The sequence below is a fragment of the Ambystoma mexicanum genome, chromosome 14 (assembly GCF_040938575.1).
Source record: "Ambystoma mexicanum isolate Mex_15411 chromosome 14, UKY_AmexF1_1, whole genome shotgun sequence".
In the NCBI taxonomy this organism is placed as follows: Eukaryota; Metazoa; Chordata; class Amphibia; order Caudata; family Ambystomatidae; genus Ambystoma; species Ambystoma mexicanum.
The window spans coordinates 206,291,435-206,315,722 of NC_090940.1; the positions used below are offsets into that span (position 1 = coordinate 206,291,435).

The 24,288-nt window shown below is 48.5% G+C and overlaps 1 protein-coding gene across 2 annotated transcripts in view; it reads left to right on the forward strand.

Moving 5' to 3' along the window:
- Nucleotides 1-24,288, forward strand: part of HIF1A (hypoxia inducible factor 1 subunit alpha) — a 650,717-nt gene that overhangs the window by 275,726 nt on the left and 350,703 nt on the right. For both annotated transcript variants that reach the window (XM_069638929.1, XM_069638928.1), the window contains exon 8: nt 11,791-11,938. In XM_069638929.1, coding sequence (XP_069495030.1) covers nt 11,791-11,938 — 148 coding nt within the window. The remainder of the gene's footprint in view (nt 1-11,790; nt 11,939-24,288) is intronic.

Sequence of the window (24,288 nt, forward strand, 5' to 3'; positions counted from 1 at the left end):
TTTGGTGTTAGCGCTCCGTGCGCGTCTGTGTGGTGCCCCCTGCCCCCTCCCTCCCCCTCACTTCCTGGTTCCTCCTTCCCCTCTCCCTTCCCGCCCACCCCCCCTCTGATTGGCTGTCCTTGCAGCCGCTCTGGGACTACGGCTCGACCGCTCACCACGCTCGCTTCTTTGTTGAGCCAGAGCGGGTTCGAGCGGTCGCCGTAGCCCCGTGTGGCCTGTTGCTGAGGCTGCCTCCCTAGCCCCATTGGGCTCCAGTTAAGCCTCCTGTTTTTATTTTTTGGTGTTAGCGCTCCGTGCGCGTCTGTGTGGTGCCCCCTGCCCCCTCCCTCCCCCTCACTTCCTGGTTCCTCCTTCCCCTCTCCCTTCCCACCCACACCCCCCTCCCCTTCCTCTCCCCCTGCTTTATATCCCACTCCCTCTGGGCAGCCCCCCTGCCCGGCAGCCCCCTTAGGCAAAGGGCGGCTCCTACAGACTGCGGCTCCCTGTGTGTCTGCAGGTGTCCGCAGGGGACGCCAGGCGCCAGCTCCTCTGCTCTCCGGCCCACCCCTCACCTTGCCCACCTCATCAGCATGATGCCTCGCCCCCCCTTTTCCAATTTATTGGTATACTAGGGTGCTTTTCTCCCCCCGCAGGATTCTCAAACTTAGGTGGCCCTGACCTACTACGCATTACTGCATTGTGTTAAACTAGGGTGTTTTTCTCCCCTCGCAAGATTCTCAAACTTAGTTGGCCCTGACCTACTCTGCATTGTTTTAAACTAGGGTGTTTTTTCTCCCCTCGCAGGATTCTCAAACTTAGGTGGCCCTGACCTACTACGCATTACTGTTTGCGCTGTATTGTGTTAAACTAGTGCCCTCCACTCAATTCCTGTCTGCATACTTGTGTCGTCCGCCTCCCCTCCTACTCCATGGTGCTCTCTATCTCACCTATCTACTCTAACTGCTTCTCTATTGACTATCCTGCTCTCCTCACTAAATCCGGTAGGAAAAAGTTTAAAAAGGACATCCTGGTCTCCAACCCAGGCCTCCCTATCGCTGACACCTACACGAGCGCCTGCTCCAAGGAAACTCTTACTGACATTCTCTTTTTCGTGCATTCTCCTGACCTATGGACCCTTCACATGGTCGCTGTGCTCTCTCCTTTCTCCTCCTCTCCCATTAATGGTGGCACCCGTTGGGATGTCCTCTTGGCCCCTTTCCACTCCTCTAAGGCCATCATTAATGTCTATGCTAACGGGACCGTCTTGGTCCAAGGCCCTCAGGCCAACCTTCACCTCTTTGATAGGCGCCTCCTACGCCTCATCAACTTCCTCCCCGCTCCCGCTGTCCCCCTTCCTCTGTCCTCGGCTACCTTGCCTCTCCCCTCCCTCCCTGCCCCTTCTCTTGCTCCCTCCTCAACTCCTTCTCTAACACCTCCGCAGGGCATACCTCTGATCTGTACCCCTCCCCGGAAGTATTTCAAAGGTGGCAACCTTCTCCACATTGCCACTCTAAATGCTCGCTCTGCCATCAAGCACTCCTCTGATATCTGTCGCCTTCTTGAGGAACTGGTCCTCGACGTCCTCGGTCTCACTGAGACATGGTTCACAGCCAGCTCTGCCACCAGCTTCGACACACTCCTACCTGACGGCTACAAGATCCTCTCCGTGCCCAGGCCTAACCGTTCAGGGGGTGGTGTTGCCCTTATCTTCCCCGAGTGGATTCCTGCCTCTGTCACTCCTACGCAGACCTACTCCTCTTTTGAATGCCTTGTCTGCCGACTCTCTCTCTCTCCTAGCCATTCCCTTACCGTGGCTACTATCTATCGGCCACCTGGTCAAATTTCCTCCTTCCTCTCTGAATGGGCTGACCTCTCCTCCTCACTCCTGTCCTCAACCACCCAACTCCTCTTTCTCGGTGACTTCAACATCCACCTCGATGCCTCCTGTCCCCCCACTGGTCTCTTTCGCGAACTCTGCAACTCTCTCTCACTCTCTATTCTCCCGTCTGGGCCTACCCACTCTGCAGGGCACACTCTTGATGCTCTGATCTCTTCTGACCTTCCCCTCTCCCTCCCTCTCTCCACTCCTCTCTCCTGGAGCGATCACTTTCTCCTATCCTCCCACCTCTCCCTCCCTTCCCCACAGGCAAAGCCACCCTCTTCACTGCCACCCACCTTCTCGGTCATCCGACCCATGAAGCGCGTGTCAGTTGAGGCTTTCGCTGCTACCTTCTCGCCCCCTCCTCCCCCCTCGGCTGACTCCCACCCTGACACAGCCCTCTCCATGCTCTATTCCTCTATATCTGATACTCTCGATATCCTTGCCCCCGTCATGAGAATCCGCCTGAAGCCCAAAGCCAAATGTAACTCCTGGTATGACTCGGATCTCGTCACCCTAAAACGCAAGTGCAGGGTGGCAGAGAGGAAATGGCGTGCTTCATGTTCATCCTCTGACAAACTGGCCTGTCGCCTGCTCCAAAGGCAATACCGGCTCTCCGTCCTCACCAAGAAGAGAGCCCTTATCCAAGCCCGCATCTCTGAGGCATCTAACAACTCGGCCGAACTCTTTAAAATCTGCAAGGAGCTGGCCAACCCTGCTGCAGTCTCTACCTCTCCTGTCCCCTCCCAGGCCCTCTGCACTGCACTGGCCTCGCACTTCATCTCAAAAACTCAGGACATCCTGTCCTCGCTCTCCTCCTCTCTCCCCCCTCCCTCTCTTCCCGGCTCTTCCTCCTGCTCTCTTGCAGCCGCCCCTCCGCCCTCCTTCTCTGCTTTTCCACCTTTTTCTGCTGATGAGGTTTCCAGACAAGTCCGATCTATGAAAGCCTCGTCTAAACAGGTTCACCCCTGTTCCTCCAAAACCATCAAGGACCACATCGACTCCCTGGCTCCTGCCCTGGCTGTCTTTTGCAACCACTCATTCGCCTCTGGAGTCTTCCCATCCCCCCTCAAGCACTCCCTTGTGCACCCCCTCCTCAAGAAACCCTCTTCCGACCCCTCCTGCCCGGCCAATTATCGCCCAATCTCCATTACTCCCTTCCTGGGTAAGCTCCTGGAGAAACTGGCCATTTCCCAGCTTAACCTCCATGCTGAATCTGTTGGTAATCTTCATGACCATCAATCCGGCTTCAGAGCGGCCAGAAGCACGGAAACTGCTCTCCTGAACATCCGTGAGGACCTGCTCCTGAACCTCGATTCCAACACTCCCTGTGTTCTCATTCTGCTCGATCTCTCCTCTGCCTTTGACACTGTCAACCATGCCATCCTGCTCAAATGTCTCCGTGATAACCTGGGTATCACTGGTCAGGCTCTGGCATGGCTGACTTCTTTCCTTTCCGGTCGACCCTCCCAGGTCCAAATGGGCTCCTTCCTCTCTGACATCTTTTTCTCCACCTGTGGTGTCCCCCAGGGTTCCAACCTCTCTCCCTGGCTTTTCAACCAGTATCTGGCACTCCTTGCCCACCGCATTGCCGCTCTCTGCCCCTACTTCCAGTGCTATGCCGACGATACCCAGCTCATTTTCAGGCTACCCTCGGCCTCCTCCTCTCCTTCCCTCATCTCCGACTGTCTGTCTGCTATCCAGGAATGGTGTGCCGCCAATGACCTCTGCCTCAACGCCAGTAAGACTGAGATTCTACTCATCGGCACACCCACTCCCTCCTTCCCTGCAGCTCTCTGGCCGGCCTCCCTTGGCCCCCTTCCTGCCCCTACCTGCAAGGCTAAAAACCTCGGGGTCATCTTCGACTCCACACTCTCCTTCTCTCCTCATATATCTGACGTCTCTAACAAGTCACACTACCAGCTGCACCTCCTCAGAGGTATTCTTCCCTTCCTCTCCTTCCCCCAGAAGCTCACTGTCTCCCGAGCCCTGGTTCTCTCAAGGCTGGACTACTGTAACAGCCTCTATCTTAATCTGCCTGCCTCCACTCTCCGGCCTCTGCAACTTATCCAGAACAGAACTGCGAGACTTGTCCTTGGCCTCAAGCCCAGGGACCGTATCTCTCCAGGACTGAAATCCCTTCACTGGCTCCCAGTGGCTGCGAGGATTAAGTTCAAAACCCTCTGCATTGTCCACAAGGCCTTCTGGGGCCAGGGACCTAAATACCTTCAACTCTCTCTTCCTAAATAGCTTCCTTCACGAGCCCTTCGCTCATCCGTCTCCAACTCCCTCATGGTCAGCCGCTTCTCGAAGCAACGAGCTGGGGGTAGATCTCTCTCCGCAGCAGGGGCCTCCCTCTGGAACAGCCTTCCTGCCTCCCTGAAACTTGAGGAGAACCATCTCCGGTTCCGGAAGCACCTCAAAACCTTCCTCTTCGCTTCTGCCTTCTCTCTCCCTCTCCCCTGCTAAACCTGCTTAACCCCCCACTAAATTCAGCACTAAACCTGCATCTGGGCCACTCTCAGCAACCTCGGTCCAGGGCCCAGCCACTCTCCACTTGCACTGCCTCCCTGGCTCCCCTTGCACTGTGGGACTGTCACTGTACCCTACAGCCCCCTTCCCAGCACTTGCTCTGCACTTACCTTGCACTTGCCACCAGCTGGCCCTTTTTATTTATTATTTATTAATTATTATTTCTTACGCTACTTACCTTGTACTGCACTTTCCCCCCCACCTCCTCCCCCTGCACTTCCTCCTTTTCCCCTTACCTCTGCACTTGCGCGATCTGAATGACACCTGGCCTAGTAGGATCGTTTGTCTGTCTTCCCCTTGTTTCCCTCCCTCCCTGCCTCGTCGCGCCTTGAAACACTTGTGTATAGGCGCGTTACAAATACCATATCATATCATATCATATCCACCCCTGGATTTGTTACCTGATTGGGTGGAGCTAATCTCCCCAGGCCTGGGACCCAGCTCTGTTCTCAAAGCGTGTGTCCCCATTGTTGCCAACAGTATTACCTTTGAGAGTACCCGTAGGGTTGCAACGTTGTAGAATAATATATCTATCACTTCATGTCTGTTAAGCTGGGAAATGCTCCTCTTCTCACCATGAGTAAATGGCCATTGCTAGTCTGCACTACGTGGATGAAGACCGCAGAATTGAGCTTTCTGGTCTTCAATTAGTGAGTGTGTATTCTGTTGTTTTGCAGGTGGCTCCTCGTCTGTGCGTTTAGAATTGTTCAGCTCATCTTTGACCTTGGCTGCGAGCCCTGGCCTGGTGCTTTGTGCAGCCTAATTCTGCTTTGCTTCATTTTTCATTCTGAGGACTGAGGCTTCATGTAGTTCTACTATAGTTGTGCTATGATTTCTATGTATTTATACTTTGCTATTCTTCGTATAGGTTAGTAGTATCTTGGCAATTCCGGATCCCTTGTAGGATCCTGCAGTTCCATATGAAACACTTGTGTATGGGTGCGATATAAATAAAATATCATCATATGGTTAATTGCAATGAGCGTCTGCAAGCTTGCTCTGCATCTCTTGTTGCCTTGTGTTTCTGCTTTTGGCTAATGAGAGAAAATAATACAAGCTTTAGACAGTATATATATATATATATATATAATATATTTCTGTCCTCTACAGAACTGTGTAAGCATGTTCTTCGGGTCTGTGTGCCCGTTTTAACTTCATGCATGGATACGATTGTGCTTCATGGCCAACGTTACTATTCATTTATTTGCATTTGTAAAGCGCACAAACTGCCCTCGGCCATCATGGCACTGTTAAGAATACTTGCTTGGTTACATAAGTGCATGTGTTAAAAAAACGGTTGCAAAAGACATGAGGGCCAACCACCTCTTGAAGGGTGGCAACAACAGGTAATGCATATGGTCAAAGTCGGAGGCATAGAACATGAAAGCGAACCCCATCTTGAAGCGTGGCAACAACAACCCCATTTTGAAGGGTGGCAACAGGTAATGCATATGGTCGAAATTGGTGGCAAAAACATGAGGGCCACCTCATCTTGAGAGTGGCAGCAACAGGTAATGCAAAGGGACGGAATATGTGGTAAGCTATACATGTCGGTCCTTGGTTAAGTGCATACTATACATATTAGTCAGAACTAGGTAGCATGGGCAAGAGGTTGCCGACCCTTAGGCGACCAAGGGGGGGATCTGGGGGGAGCATACATACAGCAGGCGACCATACGGGGGAAGAGGGGGGGAAGCATACATACAGCGGGCGACCATAGGGGGAGGTGGACATACATACAGCGGGTGACCATAGGGGGGCAGGGGGAGCATACATACAGCGGGCGACCATAAGGGGGGGAGGGAGGGAGCATACCTGCAGCGGGCGACCATGTGGGGAGCAAACATACAGCGGGTGACTATAGGGGCAGGGGGTGAGCATACATACAGCGGGCGACCATAGGGTGGAAGGGGGAGCATACATACAGCAGGCGACTATAGGGCGGCTTCCCCATAGGCCAGGACATAAGACGCATAGGCCAATCAGGGCAAAGTGGCACGAGAGAACAGCACAGACACTCCGGTGCCTGCGGGTCGGCCATCATGGAATGGCGATGCGGGACCCCAAAAAAATTAGGAAAAGCACAGCAGTACTTTAAATCCAGCAGCAGTAATTCAATTGCAGAACGGATCCACTTGCACAGCGCAGGCATCAAGTCATAGATGTAATATAAGATCCTTCATATTAAAATCACGCACAAGCGCAGATTTACATGTTGTAAGCCAGGTCCTGGTGTCTCTAATGACGTCAGCACCGTCATTAGTCTATCATGTCCATTGAGGCGTCTGGATCCATGATGACTTTAGCAGGATAGGGTTTGAATGGCTGTCAGAATATCTGTTTGCATATGTAGTCGTCCCATATAGAGATTAGTGCCATCTCTGTTCCTCTCATGGGTTTGAAGCCTACTTGTGCATCATCTAATAGCTGGTTGTTTTCACTGTGTTGCAGTATTTGTTTGTAAACATAGGTCTCTATTAGTTTTGCCGGGTATGGAATGTTTGAGATAGGTCTGTAGTTTGAGAGGTCTTCCATATCACCTGATGTGTCTTTGAGGAGGGGAGACTGATTTGAAGGCTTATGGTACTGTCCCGTTGTGACTGGTTGAAGAGGCGTAGGTAGTATTCGGATGGTGTTCCCTGTGCAAGGATCGATTTGTAGATGCCCGGTGGACAAGTATCAGCTGGGGAGCCTGCTTTGTTCCATTCGTTCAACAGGCTGATTTTTCTCTTGAGATTTGCGTAAAGAGGTTCAGCCTGGTCGGTGGGTCGGGAGTTGGTTGGTTGAGGTGAACGATCTGGTGGGTTGGTCTACTTTGTGTGACCCATTGTATGTTGGTGATTCTATTTGTAAAGTGATCTGCAAGATTGTTGCATAGTTTCTGTGAGGGGAATGGTGTGTTATTGCACCCAGTAGGATTTCCTATCTCGTTTATGATGCTGTGCAATTCTTTGTGAGCATTGTTGGCTTTCGTGATCCGCTCATTGGAGTATTTCTTTTTTGCTTTGAGAATATCTGCTTTGTATGATCGGATTTGTCTTTCATATTTTATTCTTTTGTCTTGGTCCTAGTTTTTCCTCCATTCTTGTTCTAGTTTCTGTTTAGTTTTTTCATTGCTTTTCGGTGGGGTGTGAACCATCAAGCCACTGATTTCTTTCACGATGGGATGACTTGTTTTTCCGGTGTCGTGATCTATTGTTTTTGTGATCCAGTTTAGGATTTTGTCTGTTCTTTCTTCTATGTCAGCTGCGTTCAGGGTGGTGATCGATGGCTTTGTACATATGTGCAATTTTTTTATCTATTTCTATAGCGCTACAAGTTTGAGCTGGAGATGTAATATTCTCCTGTAAAGCGTACAGTGTTAAAGCACCCTTTCCTGGTCACATTGCACATAGGTTTGCCTTCGCTTTTCAAGAGAAGGAGACTTCAGGGTATTCGCATTTTGCATGATTTTCTTAAATAGGATTACCTGTGTGCTCATTTGTCTTGCTGAAACATCTAATTTATGGCTGGACGCCCACTGGCTGAATATTTGCATATCAGCTCGTTAGGCAATAGTTTGTCATGACAATACTATAGCCTGCATGATTCTAGCCGCAGGAGCTATTTTATTTTAATTTAGTATAATTGTACAAAAACAATCTGCGTTCATTTTTGCAAAATGCTGTCCGTTTTAAACTGTTCTTCTCAATACAAAGATGCATTGGACTTTTGTAAATGAAATCTCACTTGCAATCAGTTTTAAATAGACGCAGTGCATTTTTAATACTGTGCTTGTGTCTCTGTCAAATTAGCCTTCTCCTTGGCTCCCTGCACTCTGTTCCCCTGATTTTCCATGGATAGTATTATGGGCAATTTGGGTTTATATTGGGGTTTATATACTTGCATTTTAAATTTAGAATAAGCTTGGACCTCCAATCTAGAAATGAGTCTCCAATATATACATTGCTCATCTCTTCTTCAAAGCGCTCATCTCTCCAGGCAGCCAGGGGACTAGTCATCCAGATGGTTCCAGCTCCCCAGCCATCTCCTTCCAATTGTATCCAGAAATATTCTTCAATATTCATCTCCCAATATATTAATCATCACTATTACTCTGCGTGCAAGCTATTGTATAATCTCCAGTTGCTCCACTCATTATGTGACATGAAAGGATGGACTTGTTCCTCTGAGTCCCAGGATTGCAAAGGTGGGAAAGAATTTCACTCTAGTTCTGCAGAGGCATTTTGTTTAATTGCAGTAACCTTTACTTAAAATGTGCTAGTTCAATAAAATACAGATCAATGAAATCTGCACATCAGGCAGAAGAATTTAAGATTTGGAATGTCGCTATATGACGTATTTAGAGATAATTATTTGTTAATGTTTTTCCCATTACGCTCCTGGCAAATTATATACAGGCTATACAATTACATTTTTAAAGATGAACTGCAATTTGTTTTAAGTTGATTGAGCCTTCGCTACAAAGAGGTTATTTTCTTTGCAATTAATATTTTTGGGGTTAAATACATCACTTTTAACTTTCCTTTTCAATTCCTAAGTAAAGAAATGCTGACTTTGGCCCACAGATTTCACTGTTGCTACATCCCATGCACATTATTCTGCATCATGATAATGCATGTTGAGACTAGTTTCTTCGGCTTCATCACGGAGATCAGATAAACTATTGCATGACTTCAGCTAAATTGATTTCATGAGCAGCCTGGTTTTGATGGATGTGACAGGTCTTTGTAATTACTCCATTATCCGGCATCTTGCAAAGCTTTAGAGGCTAAACTAGTTTGAACATGATGAATTGAGACCTTACTAGGGCCGCATATCCTGTCATATGATTGTTGGCTGGAGTGAGGTGAATTCTAGTTCAACTCCAGTCAACATTGATCTACGTGTACAAGTACTGTAGAGTAGAGAAATGAATGCACAACTTTCGATCTCACAAGAGTGTGGACCATTGAAGAATAATTACATGTCTCATTTCAAGTTAAGTAAAGTGTCAAACAAAGGGAATTGAACTGCATGGAAAAAATACAATTAAACATGTTTGGGTTTGATCCACAAGTACATCTTCAGCCAACAATATTAGAACTATGGCATGTGTGGGAACTTCTGATATTGTTAATTGTATTTTGAAAGCTCAAAATCCATGTATTTGAGGCATTATAAGGCCAAGCTGCCAGAAGCATGGAAACTGCTCTCCTGAACATCCGTGAAGACTTGCTCTCTCCAACCTCGATTCCAACACCCCCTGTGTCCTCCTCTTACTAAATCTGTCTTCTGCCTTTGACATGATCAACCATGCCATCCTGCTCAACCGTCTCCATAATAACCTGGGTATCACCGATCAGGCCCTGGCTTGGCTGACGACCTTCCTCTCTGATCGACCCTCCCAGGTCCAACTTGGGTCCTTCCTCTCCTCTATCTCCATCTCTACCTGTGGTGTTCCCCAAGTGTCTAACCTCTCTTCCTGGCTGTTAAACCAATACCTGGCACTTCTTCCCCACTGCACTGTCCGCCATCCAGGAATGGTGTACCACCAATGATCTCTGCCTTAATGCCAGTAAGACGAGATTCACCTCATCGGCACACCTGCTCCCTCCTTTCCTGTCACTCTGGCCGGCCTATCTTGGCCCTCTTCCTGCTCCCACCTGTGAGGCTAAAAACCTCAGGGTCATCTTTGACTCCACACTTTCCTTCTCTCCTCACATCCGACGTCTCTAAGAAGTCACACTACCAGCTGCACCTCCTCAGAGGTATTCTTCCCTGTCTCTCCTTCCCCCAGAAGCTCACTGTCTCCTCTGATTCTCTCTAGGCTGGACTACTGCAACAGCCTATTTCTAAATCTGCCTGCCTCTACTCTCCGCCCTGCAACTTATCCAAAACCGGACTGCAGGACTTGTCCTTGGCCTGAAGCCCAGGTATCGTATCTCTCCAGGACTGAAATCTCTGCATTGTCCACAAGGCCTTCTGGGCCCTGGGACCTCAATGCCTTCAACTCTCTTCCTACATGTCTTCCTTCTCAAGCTCTTCGCTCATCCGCCTCCAACTCCCTCAGGGTTAGTTGCTTCTCCAAGCAGCGACTTGGTGGTAGATCTTTCTTCTGCTGGGGCCTCTCCCTGGAACAGTCTCCCTGCTTCTCTGGTTCCAGAAGCACCTCAAGACCTTCCTCTTTGCTTCTGCTTTCTCTCCTCCTCTCCCCTGCTGATCTCCTGGCTGAATCTCTAATTGCACTGGTTACCTGGCTACCCTCTGATCTTGGGCCCAGGTCCCCTCTCCGCCAGTTGCACACCTGCACTGCCCCCTTGGCAACCTTTGCACCCAGTGACTGTTTCTGTATCCATACAGCCCCTTCTAGCACTTGACACCTGATGTCTACACTTACCCTTGCACTGGCCTCCAGCTGGCTGCACTTTTATTGCTCTTTATTTACTTACTGTTATCCTATGTACTGCACTGCCCCCTCCCCCTTTCCCTCCCCCCCCCCCCTGCACTTGCGCGATCTCAATGTCACCTGGCCTAGTAGGATCGTTGTCTGTCTTCCCTCTGTTTCCCCTCCCTTGCCTTGTCGCGCCTTGAAACACTTGTGTATAGGCGCGTTATAATTACCATATCATATATCCTTTTAGATATGGGAGAGGCACTGTTTTTGCATGTGGCCCAGTTCCAATTGCATATGCATTTTCTACAGGTCTTTACATACTGATCAGGCAATAGCTGAAGAAATACATGATTTACATTTTTGTGTTTTAAAGCATGAAAACAGCATTTCATTTTTTTTTGTTGTTGCACTTTTTTAAAGTCGAAAGTCTTAGTTTGGCTGTCTAGTGCTTGGAGTCATTTGTACCTCGCATTTTACAGGGGCACAATTTTCATCATGGCAGCGAACAAGAGGGGCAATCGAACAGGAGGCCTCATTTTGTGAAGGGCGCCTCTCGCTCTTTCAGAAATACTTTTCTGTTTTCATCTGCTCCATTTTCTGCCACAAACTACACATTAGCAAAAAAAGACACTGCCTGGTATCAACTGAAAGGTAAAACTCTTTCTCCACCAGAGGACTTCAGACCATGGTCTAAGCCTTAGTCATCTTTCACCTCAGCAGAGAGAAACCCCCAGCATAAATCAATAAGCAAAAGATGCCCTCTAAGCTCGGGGTTTGCAACAAATATTGGGGCAAGTCAAATGCATGGTAAAGATTTTTTTTTATAAATAAATGGAATGTACATTTTAGGTTCAAGTTATGTGAAAAGTGTCATTGGAATGTAGTTGGATTTCCAAACCCATACACTTTCGAGCCTTTTGGTGATTGTCATGTCATTTACAGATGCATTTGGCAGATACTTTGGTACGCTTTTGTCTGAATACGTTTTGCAGGGATCATTTTCAGTATTTGTTTTTACTTGTAGTGTTCACAAAAGGACAGGTAACAACAGGACAGTATCGGATGCTTGCCAAACATGGAGGATTTGTTTGGGTGGAGACACAGGCCACTGTGATATACAATACGAAGAACTCCCAACCACAGTGCATAGTTTGTGTAAACTATGTTTTGAGGTAAGTTTACGAATTGAGTAAATGGTGTTTTGGATCAATGTCAAAGAAATATTGTACTGTACAAAGTTTATCACTTACCAAAGGCTAGCATGAATTTGTTTTAATGATGGTTTTTAACAAAGTAGGCTGTTATTTGGTTTAAATGTTCAGAAGGGACAACTCTAATCTAGTCTTTAAATATTTGTCAAAATTCTTCAGCCGCATGCACTCACAAGGTATCAATAAGCCTGTGCCTAATAATGTTAAATTTGCTGTGAATTTTTTTGTATTGGTTTTTAAGTTTGTCAGATCAGCGTGTACATGCACTTTACGTTGAGGGTAAAATATAATTTCATGCTTTTCTATATAAGCGACTATAAGTATTCTCTGTGTTTATTACAACCATATGCACGTCAGTGTTGACATCTCACACAAGGGGAGCAGTCTAGGGAAATCTGTGAAGTTGCTTCCCCCACTGAACGAGGAAACAAGCAAACCTGGCCGTATTAGGCCTCACACGTGATGTGCAACTTGTCATTTGCATAGCATGAATAGGACTGACTTCTTGGATTACAGATACTTCTTGGTATGACTTGCTGACAAAATAAAAAATGTATTGCATATGTTCAGGGTCCTTCGGTAGATCTTCCTAACTCAGTAGTATATGATAATGTATTTGTATCGCGCTTGTACACAAGTGTTTCAGAGTGCGACAAGGCAATGGAGGGGGACCAGGGGAGAACAAAACAACGATCTTTCTAGGCCCAGTGACATTGAGAACATGCAAATACATGGGAAAGGGAAAGGGGGTGGGGGTTGCATGGAAGGGGGAGAGTGGAAAGTGCAAAGTAGGGAAGAACAGATAAATAATGAATAAATATAAATAGATAAGAGGCAATAAACCATGGTAGTGCATCCAGCAAGTGGCAAGTGCTGCGTTTACGGCAAAAGACTGGATATGTCTGAATAAGTGCAAAAAAAGAAGAAATTGGGAGGGGTGGGGGACTGTATGGGTACAGATACAGTCCTCAGTGCAGGAGGGTGAGCAGGAACCAGGGTCCAGGGGACAGAGGGTGGCCAGGTGTACGGTGCCAAGAGAGAACAGATCACCAGGGGAGACGGGGCGAGATGGGCGAAGGCAGAAGCAAAGAGGAAGGTCTTGAAGTGCTTCCGGAATCAGAGATGGTTCTCCTCAAGTTTTAGAGTGGCAGGGAGGCTGTTCCAGAGGGATGACCCAGCTGAAGAAAGAGATCTACCCCCAGCTCGTTTCTTAGAAAAACGTCTGACCCTAAGGGAGGTAGAGGAGCGAAGAGCTCGAGAGGGGAGGTATTTGCAGAGGGATAGTTGAAGGTATTTTGGACCCAGGCACAAGAAAGCCTTGTAATCCTTGCATCTACTGGGAGCCAATGGAGAGATGTCAGAGCTGGAGAGATACGATCCTAGGGCTTGAGGCAAAGGACAAGTCTCACAGTTCTGTTCTGGATTAGTTTCAGAGGGCAGAGAGTAGAGGCAGGTAGATTTAGAAAGGGGCTGTTAAAATAATCCAACCTAGAGAGAACCAGAGCTTGGGAGACTGCGAGCTTCTGGGGGAAGGAGAGGAAAGGCAAAGTACCTCGGAGGAGGTGCAATAGGAAGTTTGACTTTTTAGAGACATCTGAGATGTGGGCGGAGAAGGAAAGTATGGAGTCAAAGATGACCCTGAGGTTCTTAGCCTCGCAGGTGGGGGTAGGAGGCTGGCCAAGGGAGGCCGGCCAGAGTGACCGGAAAGGATGGTGAAGGTGTGCTGATGAGGAGGATCTCTGTCTTGCTGGCATTCTGACAAAGATCATTGGCGGCACACCAATCTTGAATGGCAGTTACGCAATCCGAGATGAGAGAGGGAGAGGAGGTGGCAGAGGCAGCCTGAAAATGAGTTGTGTTATCAGCATAGCACTGGAAATATGAGCAGAAAACGGCAATGCAGTGGGCGAGAGTTGCTAGGTATTGGTTGAAAAGCCAGGGCGAGAGGATAGACCCTTCGGGAACACCACACGTAGAGAGGAAGATGGATGATAGGAAGAACCAAAGTTGGACCTGGGAGGGTCGATCTGAGAGCAAAGAGGTCAGCCAGGACAGAGCCTGATCAGTGATACCCAGGTTATCACAGACGGTTGAGCTGGGATGGTATGGTTGACCGTGTTGAAGGCAGAAGAGAGATGGAGTAGGACGATCACAGAGGGAATGTTAGTCAAGTTTGGAGAGCAGATCTTCACGGATGTTCAGGAGAGCAGTTTCCATGCTTCTGGCAGCTCTGAAGCCAGACTGATGGTCATGGAGATAGCCAACAGAATCGGAAAGTAGATTATGCTGAGAGATGGCCAGCTTTTCCAGGAGTTTGCCCAGAAACAGAGTAATCGAAATTGGGCGATACTTAGCCGGACGGGAAGGATCCGCTGTGGGTTTCTTGATGAGAGGATGTACAAGGGAGTGCTTCAGAGGGGAGGGGAGGGATCCTGAGGCAAAGGAGTGGTTCCAGAAATCGGCAAGGGCCGGAGCGAGGGTCTCGATGTGGTCCTTGATGGTTTTAGAGGAACCAGGATAAACCTGTTTTGACAAGGCTTTCATAGATCGTACTTGTCTGGTGACCTCATCAGGGGAGAAAAGAGGAAAGGACAAGGGGGGTGGTTAAAGGGGGTGTCAGCAGGCACAGACTGAGAGGGAATAGGAGAGGGAGGGGAGGAGAAGGTGGACAGGAGAAGGTGGAAAGGATGTACTGGGTTTTTGAGATAAAGTGAGAGGCAAGGGCATTGCAGAGAGCCTGGGAGGTAAGAGGCGGGGTAGAGACTGCAGCAGGGTTGGCATGCTCCTTGCAGATTTTAAAGAGTTCGGCCGAGTTGTTAGAAGCCGCAGAGAGACAGGCTTGAATGTGGACTCTCTTTTTTGTGCGGACAGAGAGTCGGTATTGTCTTTGGAGCAGACGACAGGCCAGTTTGTCAGAGATGAGCAAGAAGCCCTCCATTTCCTCTCAGCCGCCCTACACTTACGTTTAAGTGTAGCTAGGTCGAAGTCATACCAGGAATTGCACTTGGCTTTGGACTTCAAGCGGATCCTCATGACGGGGGCAAGAGCATCAAGGGTATCAGAAATAGAAGAGTAGAGAAGGGACAGGGCTGTGTCCGGGGGGGGGAAGTCGGCCAGAGCAGGAGGGGTGGAGAGAGAAAGTGGCAGCGAAAGCCTCCACTGACACACACTTCATAGGTCGGATATCCGAGAAAGTACGTGGCAGTGTTGGGTTAGGCTTGGCTTGAGGCGAAGAGAGTGAGAGATGAGAGGAAAGAAGGCAGTGGTCACTCCAGGAGGGAGGAGTGGTCAGAGAGGTAGAGGGGAGGAGGCCAGAGGAGATCAAGGCATCGAGTGTGTGTCCTGCAGAGTGCGTCGGGCCAGGTGGGAGGATGGAGAGGGAATCACAGAGGTCGCAAAAGAACAGAGATGAGGGACAGGGAGAATCGAGGTTGAGATCACCAAGGAGGAGTTGTTTAGTGGTTGAGGCCAGGAGGGAGCAAGAGAGGTCAGCCCACACAGAGAAAAGAGGTTATTTGACCAGGGGGCCGGTAGAGAGTGGCAACAGTAAGAGAGTGGCTAGGAGAGATTGGAAGCCTGCAGAAAAGGCATTCGAAAGAGGAGTAGGTCTGGGTGGGAATGATAGTGGCAGGAATCCACTCAGGAAAGATCAGGGCTACGCCCCCTCCAGGCTGAGTGGATCTGGGTGTGGAGAGGATCTTGTAGCCATCAGGGAGGAGTGTGTCAAAGCTTGTGATGGAGCTGGCCCTGGACCATGTCTCCGTAAAACCTAGGACATCAAGGTCCAGTTCTTCAAGGCGGTGGCAGATGTCAGAGGAGTGTTTGACAGCAGAGCGAGAGTTGAGAGTGGCATGATGGAGAAGGTTGCCGGCCTTAAAGACCTTCCGGGGAGGGGTACAAATCAGAGGTACGCCCTGCAGAGTTGTGGAGATAGCCTTAAGTGGGGAAGAGGAGGGAAGAGTGGGCAAGGTAGCCAAGGAATGAGAGGAGGGGGACAGCCGGAGATGAAAGGAAGTTGATGTGGTGAGTGAACCGCCTATTGAAGAGGAGGAGATTAGCCTGAGGACTATGACCGTGCCATTTAGGTAGACATTAAGGATGACTCTGGAGGAGTCGAAAGAAGCCATGAGGACTTCCCAGTGAGTACCACCATTAATGGGAGAGGAGACAGGACGGAGCACAGAGGTCATATGGGGGGGGTCCATAGATCTGGCAAAGGAACAACAAAGAGGATGTCGCGGTGAGGGTCTCTCTGGAAGAGGCGCTGGTGTAGGTATTGGCGATGGGGAGACCAAGGCTGGAGGCCAAGATATCCTTTTTAAACTTCTTCTTTCCAGACTTAGTGAGAAGGGAAGGATAATTGATAGAGAAGCAGTTGGAATAGATGGGAGAAACAGAAAGCGCCATGAGTGTGATGAGAGGAGGCAAAGGGAGGGGTAAGCAAGTACAGCGGTATAGAACAATCACTGGGCTAGCAGGTTACAATCCATGGCCACAGATTAAATGAAAAATACACCCAAGATTGACTTCAAGTTCAGTGAGGGCCCAGTAGTTAAGGAATTGAAAGTGGGAGTCAGATGGTAAAGGTGAGTACAGAAACCGGGAGAACAGAGTACCCACCGAGAAAGGAAGTACAGGGAAATCAAGAAGGAGGAAAATGTATGGTAAGAGAGTCATGGTAGTTCAATAGTCCAGGGGTAGCATCCTCAGGGAGGGTCGAGGTGTGGTAGTAGAATCATGTAGCGGACAGGGAGCAGACGGGGGCCAGAATTGGCCTCCTGCCTCCCAGTCCCGACAATTGGAAGATGAACAAAGAGGTAGCCAATCAACAGGGGCCAAGGTCAGGTTAACAAAGACAACATGGAAAGCCTGCAGCCATTTTAGAATGGGTTGGTGGGTGCTGCTGTAGAGGGCAAAGGATCAGAATGCCCACAGAATCCGGTGCACACGCAGTTGTTGGTAGGCGAAAAAGCATGTGCATCAAGACACATGCTTTTCTAATGCAAGCAGCTGCAATTCCGAATTGCTACTGTAGAAGCTAAATTGTTGCCTTTATTCCCAAAATGACTTTTTGCACAGTAAAATGCAACGTGGACACCAAAAATAGACAAGTGCCTGTGGTAAGGAAGAGAGACCACAAGGCTTACCTTGCAAGGAGAGGCACTCTGCAGGAACTTGGCCAGTATCTTCAAGATCAGCTGTGCTGAACACTAGTACTAGTACTATTACTATTCATTTTCCCGCAAACTCACCAGTCTCTAAGTGCTAGTCATGACAGAGCAGCCCAGGCCAAGCACCTAGGTGGTGGAGTGGGGTGGTTCACAGGTACAGTACACACTTTTCATGAACACCCAATCGGAGATCGACAACACACAATTTCTCTAAAAATATCATCTTTATATATGAATACTCAAAGAAAAACCATACTCTCAGGTAAATACTGAATGAAGTTGAAGATACCACAATGTATTCGGTAAGTAGAAACCGTTTTAAGAGTTCTTGAAAGTCATTAGCGAGTCCCATCTAGAAAGGAACAGTAATGGGTATATGAATGCTTTACTATCTAGGCTGGCAAGTTCAAATAAAGGCTGGAGAGACCAGCAGACTAAATAAGGGCAGTCTTTGGCAGGAAAGAGATACCTCTGTGCGAATGTGCCCCAACAAGTAGTTCCTGGTGATGCATTGGCGGGGAGCCCCAAGGGTCTCTGAATATGGAGCATATCTCTTGATGAAGAAAAAGCTGAAGACATGGCAGCAGTGCTGCAGTATCAGGCGGGTGCAAAACTCTGCAACCGAAGAAGCAGTTCTGCAGGATACTGTTGACTGTTTCTAGTGTGGTTACTTAACAGGTTGTTCAGCAACCAGTGTGTGCACGCGCCAGCATCGTTGCACTGATGCAGATTGAACTCCAAGACCCTTGGGAACAGTGATTACTCTGGATTCAGTCAGTCCCATATCGCGCCAACAGAAGCAGAAAGGCAAGTCAGCTGAATGTCTGCAGTTGCTGTGATGCAGGGTTCCTACAACATGCTCAGGCACAGGATTTGGCTTCTGAGGCTGGGGTCGTAAAGAGGAGGCCCCAGGGAAGAATGATTGTGGTTTGCTTAGAGAGTCGCACCAGACAGGGGCCTGTTGTGGAAGGACTGGGAAGGGGGTCACAGGAGTCAAGGTAGCATAGGACTACAGAGCTTCACAGTGGGGGAAACAGAACCAGATCCCTTGAGGATCTTCTCCTACGAGGAATGATTCTCGAATTGTTTAAGCATGGATAGTCTTGGGAGTCCTGACAGCGAAGAGTCCCCTGCTGTTGATTCTGGGAATGCAGGCACATCAATGATCTAACAACAATAACTAGCATACTAGGCCAGAGGCATATCTACTAGTGAAGTGCTTGACAAAGAGTGAGGGGGGTAAAGGGGGGGCGAGGGAAAGGGACATACAGATCAATAAACTATAGTACTGTCTGGAGAGCATTTCAGATTGGTTGGTCATCCAATGCATGAGTATTTCAAGCACAACCAGGCTAGGGAGGGGAGACAGAGGGAGGACTGGACAGACAGACTGCTAGGCCTAGAACATTCAAGGTTGTGTAAGTGCGCAGAACAGGAAAGGCGAGGGAGGGGCAGGGAGACGAGTGCGCCCCGTCCAGCAGGGGCCAGGGTGAAGTGCAGCGTGGGTGCCCCTATCATGGCGCATATTGCAGTAGTGCCAGGCAGAGTGCAGAGGCCCGGAAGCAAGTGCAGGACTGGCAGGGAAGCCTGGAACCTGTGAGGCTGTGGCGGTGCACCAGGTGACCAGTCAGCTAACTGAGCAGGTTGGGGAAGAGAAGATGGGAGGAAAACGAGCGAAGAGAAGGCAGTAAGTAAGTGAGGGAGAGAGGAAGAGAAGAGGAAGGTCTTGAGTTTCCGGAACTTGAGGAGGTCCAGCTCAAGACAGAGATAGATGGGCTGTTCCAGAGGGAGGCACCTGCAGAGGATAGAGATTTACCCCAAATCTTTTTGCAGAAACGGCTCACCCGCTGAGCGTTGGAGGCGGTCGAGCGGAGGGCCCTAGGAGAGTATTTGAGAGGAGAGCATTGTAGATAGTAAGGAACCCCGCCCCAGAAAGCCTTGTGGACTATACAGAGGATCTTTAACTTGATCCTTGTATCGACAGGGAGCCAGTGGAGAGATTTCAGCGCCGGAGAGATATGATCCCTGGGCTTGAAGCCAAGATAAGTCTTGAGGTTCTATTCTGGATAAATTGAAGAGGTCGGAGAGTAAAGTGCAGATGGTAGTGGGACTTTTTGGACATGTCCGAGATGTGATGAGAGAAGGAGTAGTCGAAGATGACCCCCAGATTTTTTGACGCACTGGTGGTTGGGGGGCACAGGACCAAGGGCGGCCGGTCAGAGTGAGAGTGGGAAAATGGGAGAAGGGGTCCCGATGATGACGATCTCTGTCTTGCTGGCATTAGGGCAGAGGTGGTTAGGAGCAAACCAGGACTGAATTGTTGACACAGGAATGAGCAAGGAAGAGGCTGGGGGTAGTGAGGAGAAGGAAGAGGCCAATGGGTAGCCTGAAAGAAAGATGTGTATCATCCGCATAGCACTGAAAGTTGGAGGTAAAGGCAGATATTCTGTGTGCCAAAGGGCCATGTAGACATTGAAAAACCAGGGGGCTAGATTAGATCCCTGGGGGACACCACAAGTAGAAAGAGTAATGGTGGAGAGAAAGAACCCAAGTTTCACATGGGAAGGACAGTTGGAGAGAAAGGACGCAAGCCACACCAGATCCAGATCCTGATGCCCAGAGTATCACAGACGGGAGATCAGGATGTTGTGGTTTACTGTGTCAAAAGCAGAGGAGAGTTCAAGGAGAATGAGGACAGAGGGGAGAGTTGGAGTGAATGTTTGAGAGCAGGTCTACATGGGTGTTCAGAAGAGCAGGTTCCGTGCCTCTGGATGCTCTGAAGCCAGTCTGATTCAGTGTGGAGGGTAAACTGAGAGATAGCCAACTTCTCCAGGAGTTTGCCCAGGAAAGGAGTAATGGCGATCGGGCATTAGTTATCCGGAATAGAAGAGTCGGTAGAGGTTTGCACAAGAGTGTTTGAGGGAAGTGGGGAAGACTCCAGTGGCGAAGGAGAGGTTGCAGAGGTCTGCCACGGCTGGGGCTAAAGAGTGAATGTTGTCCTTGGTGGTTTTGGAAGGGCAAGAGTCCACCTGTTTGGAGGAGGCTTTCATAGGCAGGACTTGTCTAGAAACCTCCTCGGGTGTGACGGGGGAGAGGGAGGCGAGAAGCGTGGAAGTGGCGGGGCAGCCGAAGGGGGCCCAGGAGATGATGGTGCATGAGTGGGTGCAGAGGAGAGAGAGGACAGGATGTCGTGTGTTTTGACTGTGAAGTGTGCAGCAAGGGCCCCGCAAAGGGCCTGGGTGGGTGCAATATAGAGGATGAGGTTACAGTAGGGTTGGCAATCTCCTTTCAGACTTTGAAAAGTTAGGCTGTATTGTTGGAAGTTGCAGGATTGAATATGGACTCTTTTCTCGCGCTGAATGCAGAGTCTATATTGCCTTTGCAGAAGGCGGCAGGACAACTTATCAGAGGGTGCACATGAAGATCCCCATTTCGGCTCTGCTGCCCTGCAGTTGTGTATAAGGTCAGCTAGGTCGGGGTTGTACAAGAGTTGCACTTTTGGGGAGGTTTCAGTCGGACCTTCGTGATGGGGTAAAGTGCGTCAAGAGTATTGGAGATGGAAAGGTGAAAGTTTGAGAGGGCTGTGTCGGGGTGGGAGTCCGCTGTTGAACTGGAAGACTTTTCCTCTCACTAGAGACTTTAACAGTGTCCTGCTTAACTGAAACACGCCAGTGAAGGTACATTTTACTTACTGATTGTTAATGGATAAATAAGAGTACTTTAACCTTGTGTCGACAGTCCCTTTCACCGATTAATGCATTATGCTTCATCTCCAACCCGCTCTCAAGAGGTGAGCCTTGGTCACGCTACTCTGGGTGAGCTGTAGGAAACTTTAAACAATCAAAAGCTTAGCTAGATCAGGGTGGGATTTTTTGGGGTTTGAACACAAGCCTCAGGAACTACCTTTTGACACACAAGTAGTACATTTGGAACATGTGCCCTACGGCTCATGATCAGGCTTTGTGGATGCCACAATAAATTGTCAGTCATTTTGATGAGGATCATTTACAATAATTCTGGGGAATAGCAGAATACTACTTATAGTTTGGAAGGGATTCTCCAGTTGTGTGGACACTGACAAATTTAAGAAAGTTGTCATGTTTGAATGGAATGATGCCTGTGTGAACGCTTTATTGGCAGTTAGGCCTGAGATCATCAAGTGTGACGACATGGTGAATAGAAGGATCTCAGACTTTGAGTCTTCTTAAAGAAAATACTTTATGGTGTACGAAAATAGGGTTTACAGTATAAAGCAGTGTTTTAAAATGTAAATTATGTACTTTACCTATGAAGTATAAAAGGTGCCCCAAGTACTAAAACCCCTAAAGTAAACCCACCTGTCACAACTAATCCTTTAACTTAAAATGAATTTTTCCTGAATCAAAAGTTCATTGAAGGTGAGTTGTCAGAATAGCTAAATCAAATGGTGCAATGAAGAAAATAAACTTAGTCGTTCCGTTGGGTGAAAAGTATTAAGGGTTGAATATCTAATTTAAAGTCCTTCCATAAATAACAAAAGTCTAACAATTCAAAAGAAGTTTTCTCTGATGGTTTCGTCAGATAGGGAAAAAGGGCGCTTACACAAAACGATCAACCTGGGACCTGAAGTTGCCTTCAAGGTGAAAGGGGATCAGCTGGGTCCTGCGCTTTGGTTCTCCATCTCTGGCCTTCAAGTGGTTCATCCCCCCCCCCCTCTCTCTCTCTCGCTCTGCGTGACTCCTCTTTCCTTCAGGAGGCTGTCTTCTTTACCTTCCTTCTCTCTTTTGCCCCTTGCGTCCTCCAGGGACCTGGATTGTTGCCCCTCTCCTCTTCAGGGGATCTTTGTGTTTGCTCCTCCTTGCCTCAAGGGTCGTGGTCTCTCTCTACCAGGATCTTATCATGTTTTTGCCAATAGCCTCTTCTTAGATGGGTCCGCTCTTTCACCTTCATAGCTGTAGGTGTACCCTCCTCCCCCCCCCCCCCCACCCCCCCTTAGGTCAATTAACGACATCAGCCTCTTAGGCTGCTCAGGCAGTTCAGCTCTTCCGTCCTTTTGGCTTATTTATTTATTATTTATTTATTTATTTGCATTTATAAAGCGCACAAACTGCCCTCGGGCATCGAGGCACTGTTACAGCATTTTCACTTGGCAGCAGGTTAAACATAGTTACATTACTTGGGTACAGGTTCGGTAGTTGGGTACATACGCTGCTCTAGTTCCCAGGTTACAGGGGAGAACAGCTGAGCAGGTGAGGTTCACTTGAATAGTTTGGTTTTCAGTACCTTTCTGAAAGCCATGAGTGAGGTTTCTTTTCTGAGTTCGAATGGAAGTGAGTTCCAGGATTTTGGTGCTAGAACCTCAAAACTGGAACCACCGGCTTTGGTTCTATTGAAGGTAGGAATAGTGAGTTGGTGTGAGTATATGTCACGCTTAGGTCTGAGTGTTTGGCCTTTGTGTATTCGTTCCACTAGATAGGAGGGTGTCAATTGGGATAAGCATCTGTGGGTTATTGTAAGTGCTTTGAACAGTATGCGCTCTCTGATGGGGAGCCATTGGGCGTCTTTTCTTGCCTCAGAGATGTGCTCTCTCTTAGGAATGCTGAGAGCTGCTATAAGTGCATTGTGTTGGGCGATTTGTAATCTGTTGATGGTTTTGGCGGTTGTGCCGAGTAGGAGGACATTACAATAGTCTAGTTTTGCACTTATAGTTGCTCTGGCAATGTTGAGACAATTATTGGCTGAGAAGTAGGGTTTTGCAGCATTGATAATTTTGGTTGTGAGTGCTGCTGAGGCGGAGATATAGCTGACTTGTCTATCCATAGATAGGGTTGAGTCCAGGAGGACTCCAAGGGTTTTTACAGCAGTTGACTGTGACTACAGTGTTCTCTATTTTGAAACTGCAGTAGTTCTTGTCTAGATTTTTGAGGGTCTCTTTGGGGCCAACCAGTAGGATTTCGGTTTTGTCTCCATTGAGACAGAGGCCATTTGCTGCCATCCAGGCCTGGATGATGGCGTATGTGTTTTGTCATGTGCGTAATCACCAGTAAGAGGGAGAAGAATTTGTGTATCATCTGTATAATTGGTGAACGTTATGCCAAAGTCTTCTAGGTCATTGAACAGTTGTAAGGTGAAAAGGTTGTAGAGTGTAGGGGAAGTGCATGAGCCTTGTGGAGCACCGCAACCAATGGGAGATGGGACGGCTGATGCCTGGTCTGAGAAAACCCTCATGACTCTGCCTTCAGGGAAGGATGTTCTCCAGGTGGTGGCCTCATCGGAGAAGTGTGCAGAGTCTGTGCGGTGTTTCCCTAGGATCTTGTGGTCAACCAGGTCGAACGCTGAAGATAGGTCAAGGAGCAGGAGGAGCGCTGATTTGCCCATATCCATGTTACCTAGTAGCTGATTCTTTTAGTCAAGCAGGGCTGACTCAGTGCTATGCCGAGGGCGAAAACCAGATTGCCTCTTTCCCAGTATGTTGCTTAGGCGGGCTGCAGGGGTACTCTTTGCCCCCCACGGGTCAATCATTTTACTCCAGGCTCTTCAGGCAGCATCCAGTCAGGCAGTGATGCAGGATAGTCCAGGCTCCTTCACCCAGGCAGCACCAAATCCTTCAGGATACAGCTCTTCACCCAGCAGCGTCTGGCGAAAAGTAAAGGGAACCAGACTGAGACAAATTCTGAATTAACTGGCTCTGCTTTTATATCCAGACTCCTCCTCATCCTGTGGACTGCTGATTCGAGCAAAGCCCTGCTTACAGGATTAGCTAGCAGGGTGTTTCCACTCTAGTCCTTCTGTGTTAGGCTCTCTTTCCATTGGCCAGTTGGGTTTCTATTACTTCAATAGTATTTCCACTTTATTTGCTTTTATTTATTCTTCTATTATCCTGGACCTCTTGAAATATTATTTGTCTTGTCCTTGGGCTCAGGTTCTTATTTGATTAATTTAGATACATCCTTAAATTTCCCCAGGTTCCTCTGTGGGGATTTGAAAGGAGATCGTCCTATAGGCTCTTGAGTCTATGGTGCACCAAACATCTGGGACTACTCCTGCTGCTGTCGAAGGAAAAGACTAGAGCCTTTCCTCTGAGGTCCTGCAGTGTCTTTCTGCCATCTTCTCTCACTCATGGACTTCCATCCCTCAGAGTGTAGCCAAGGGGTGGATGCC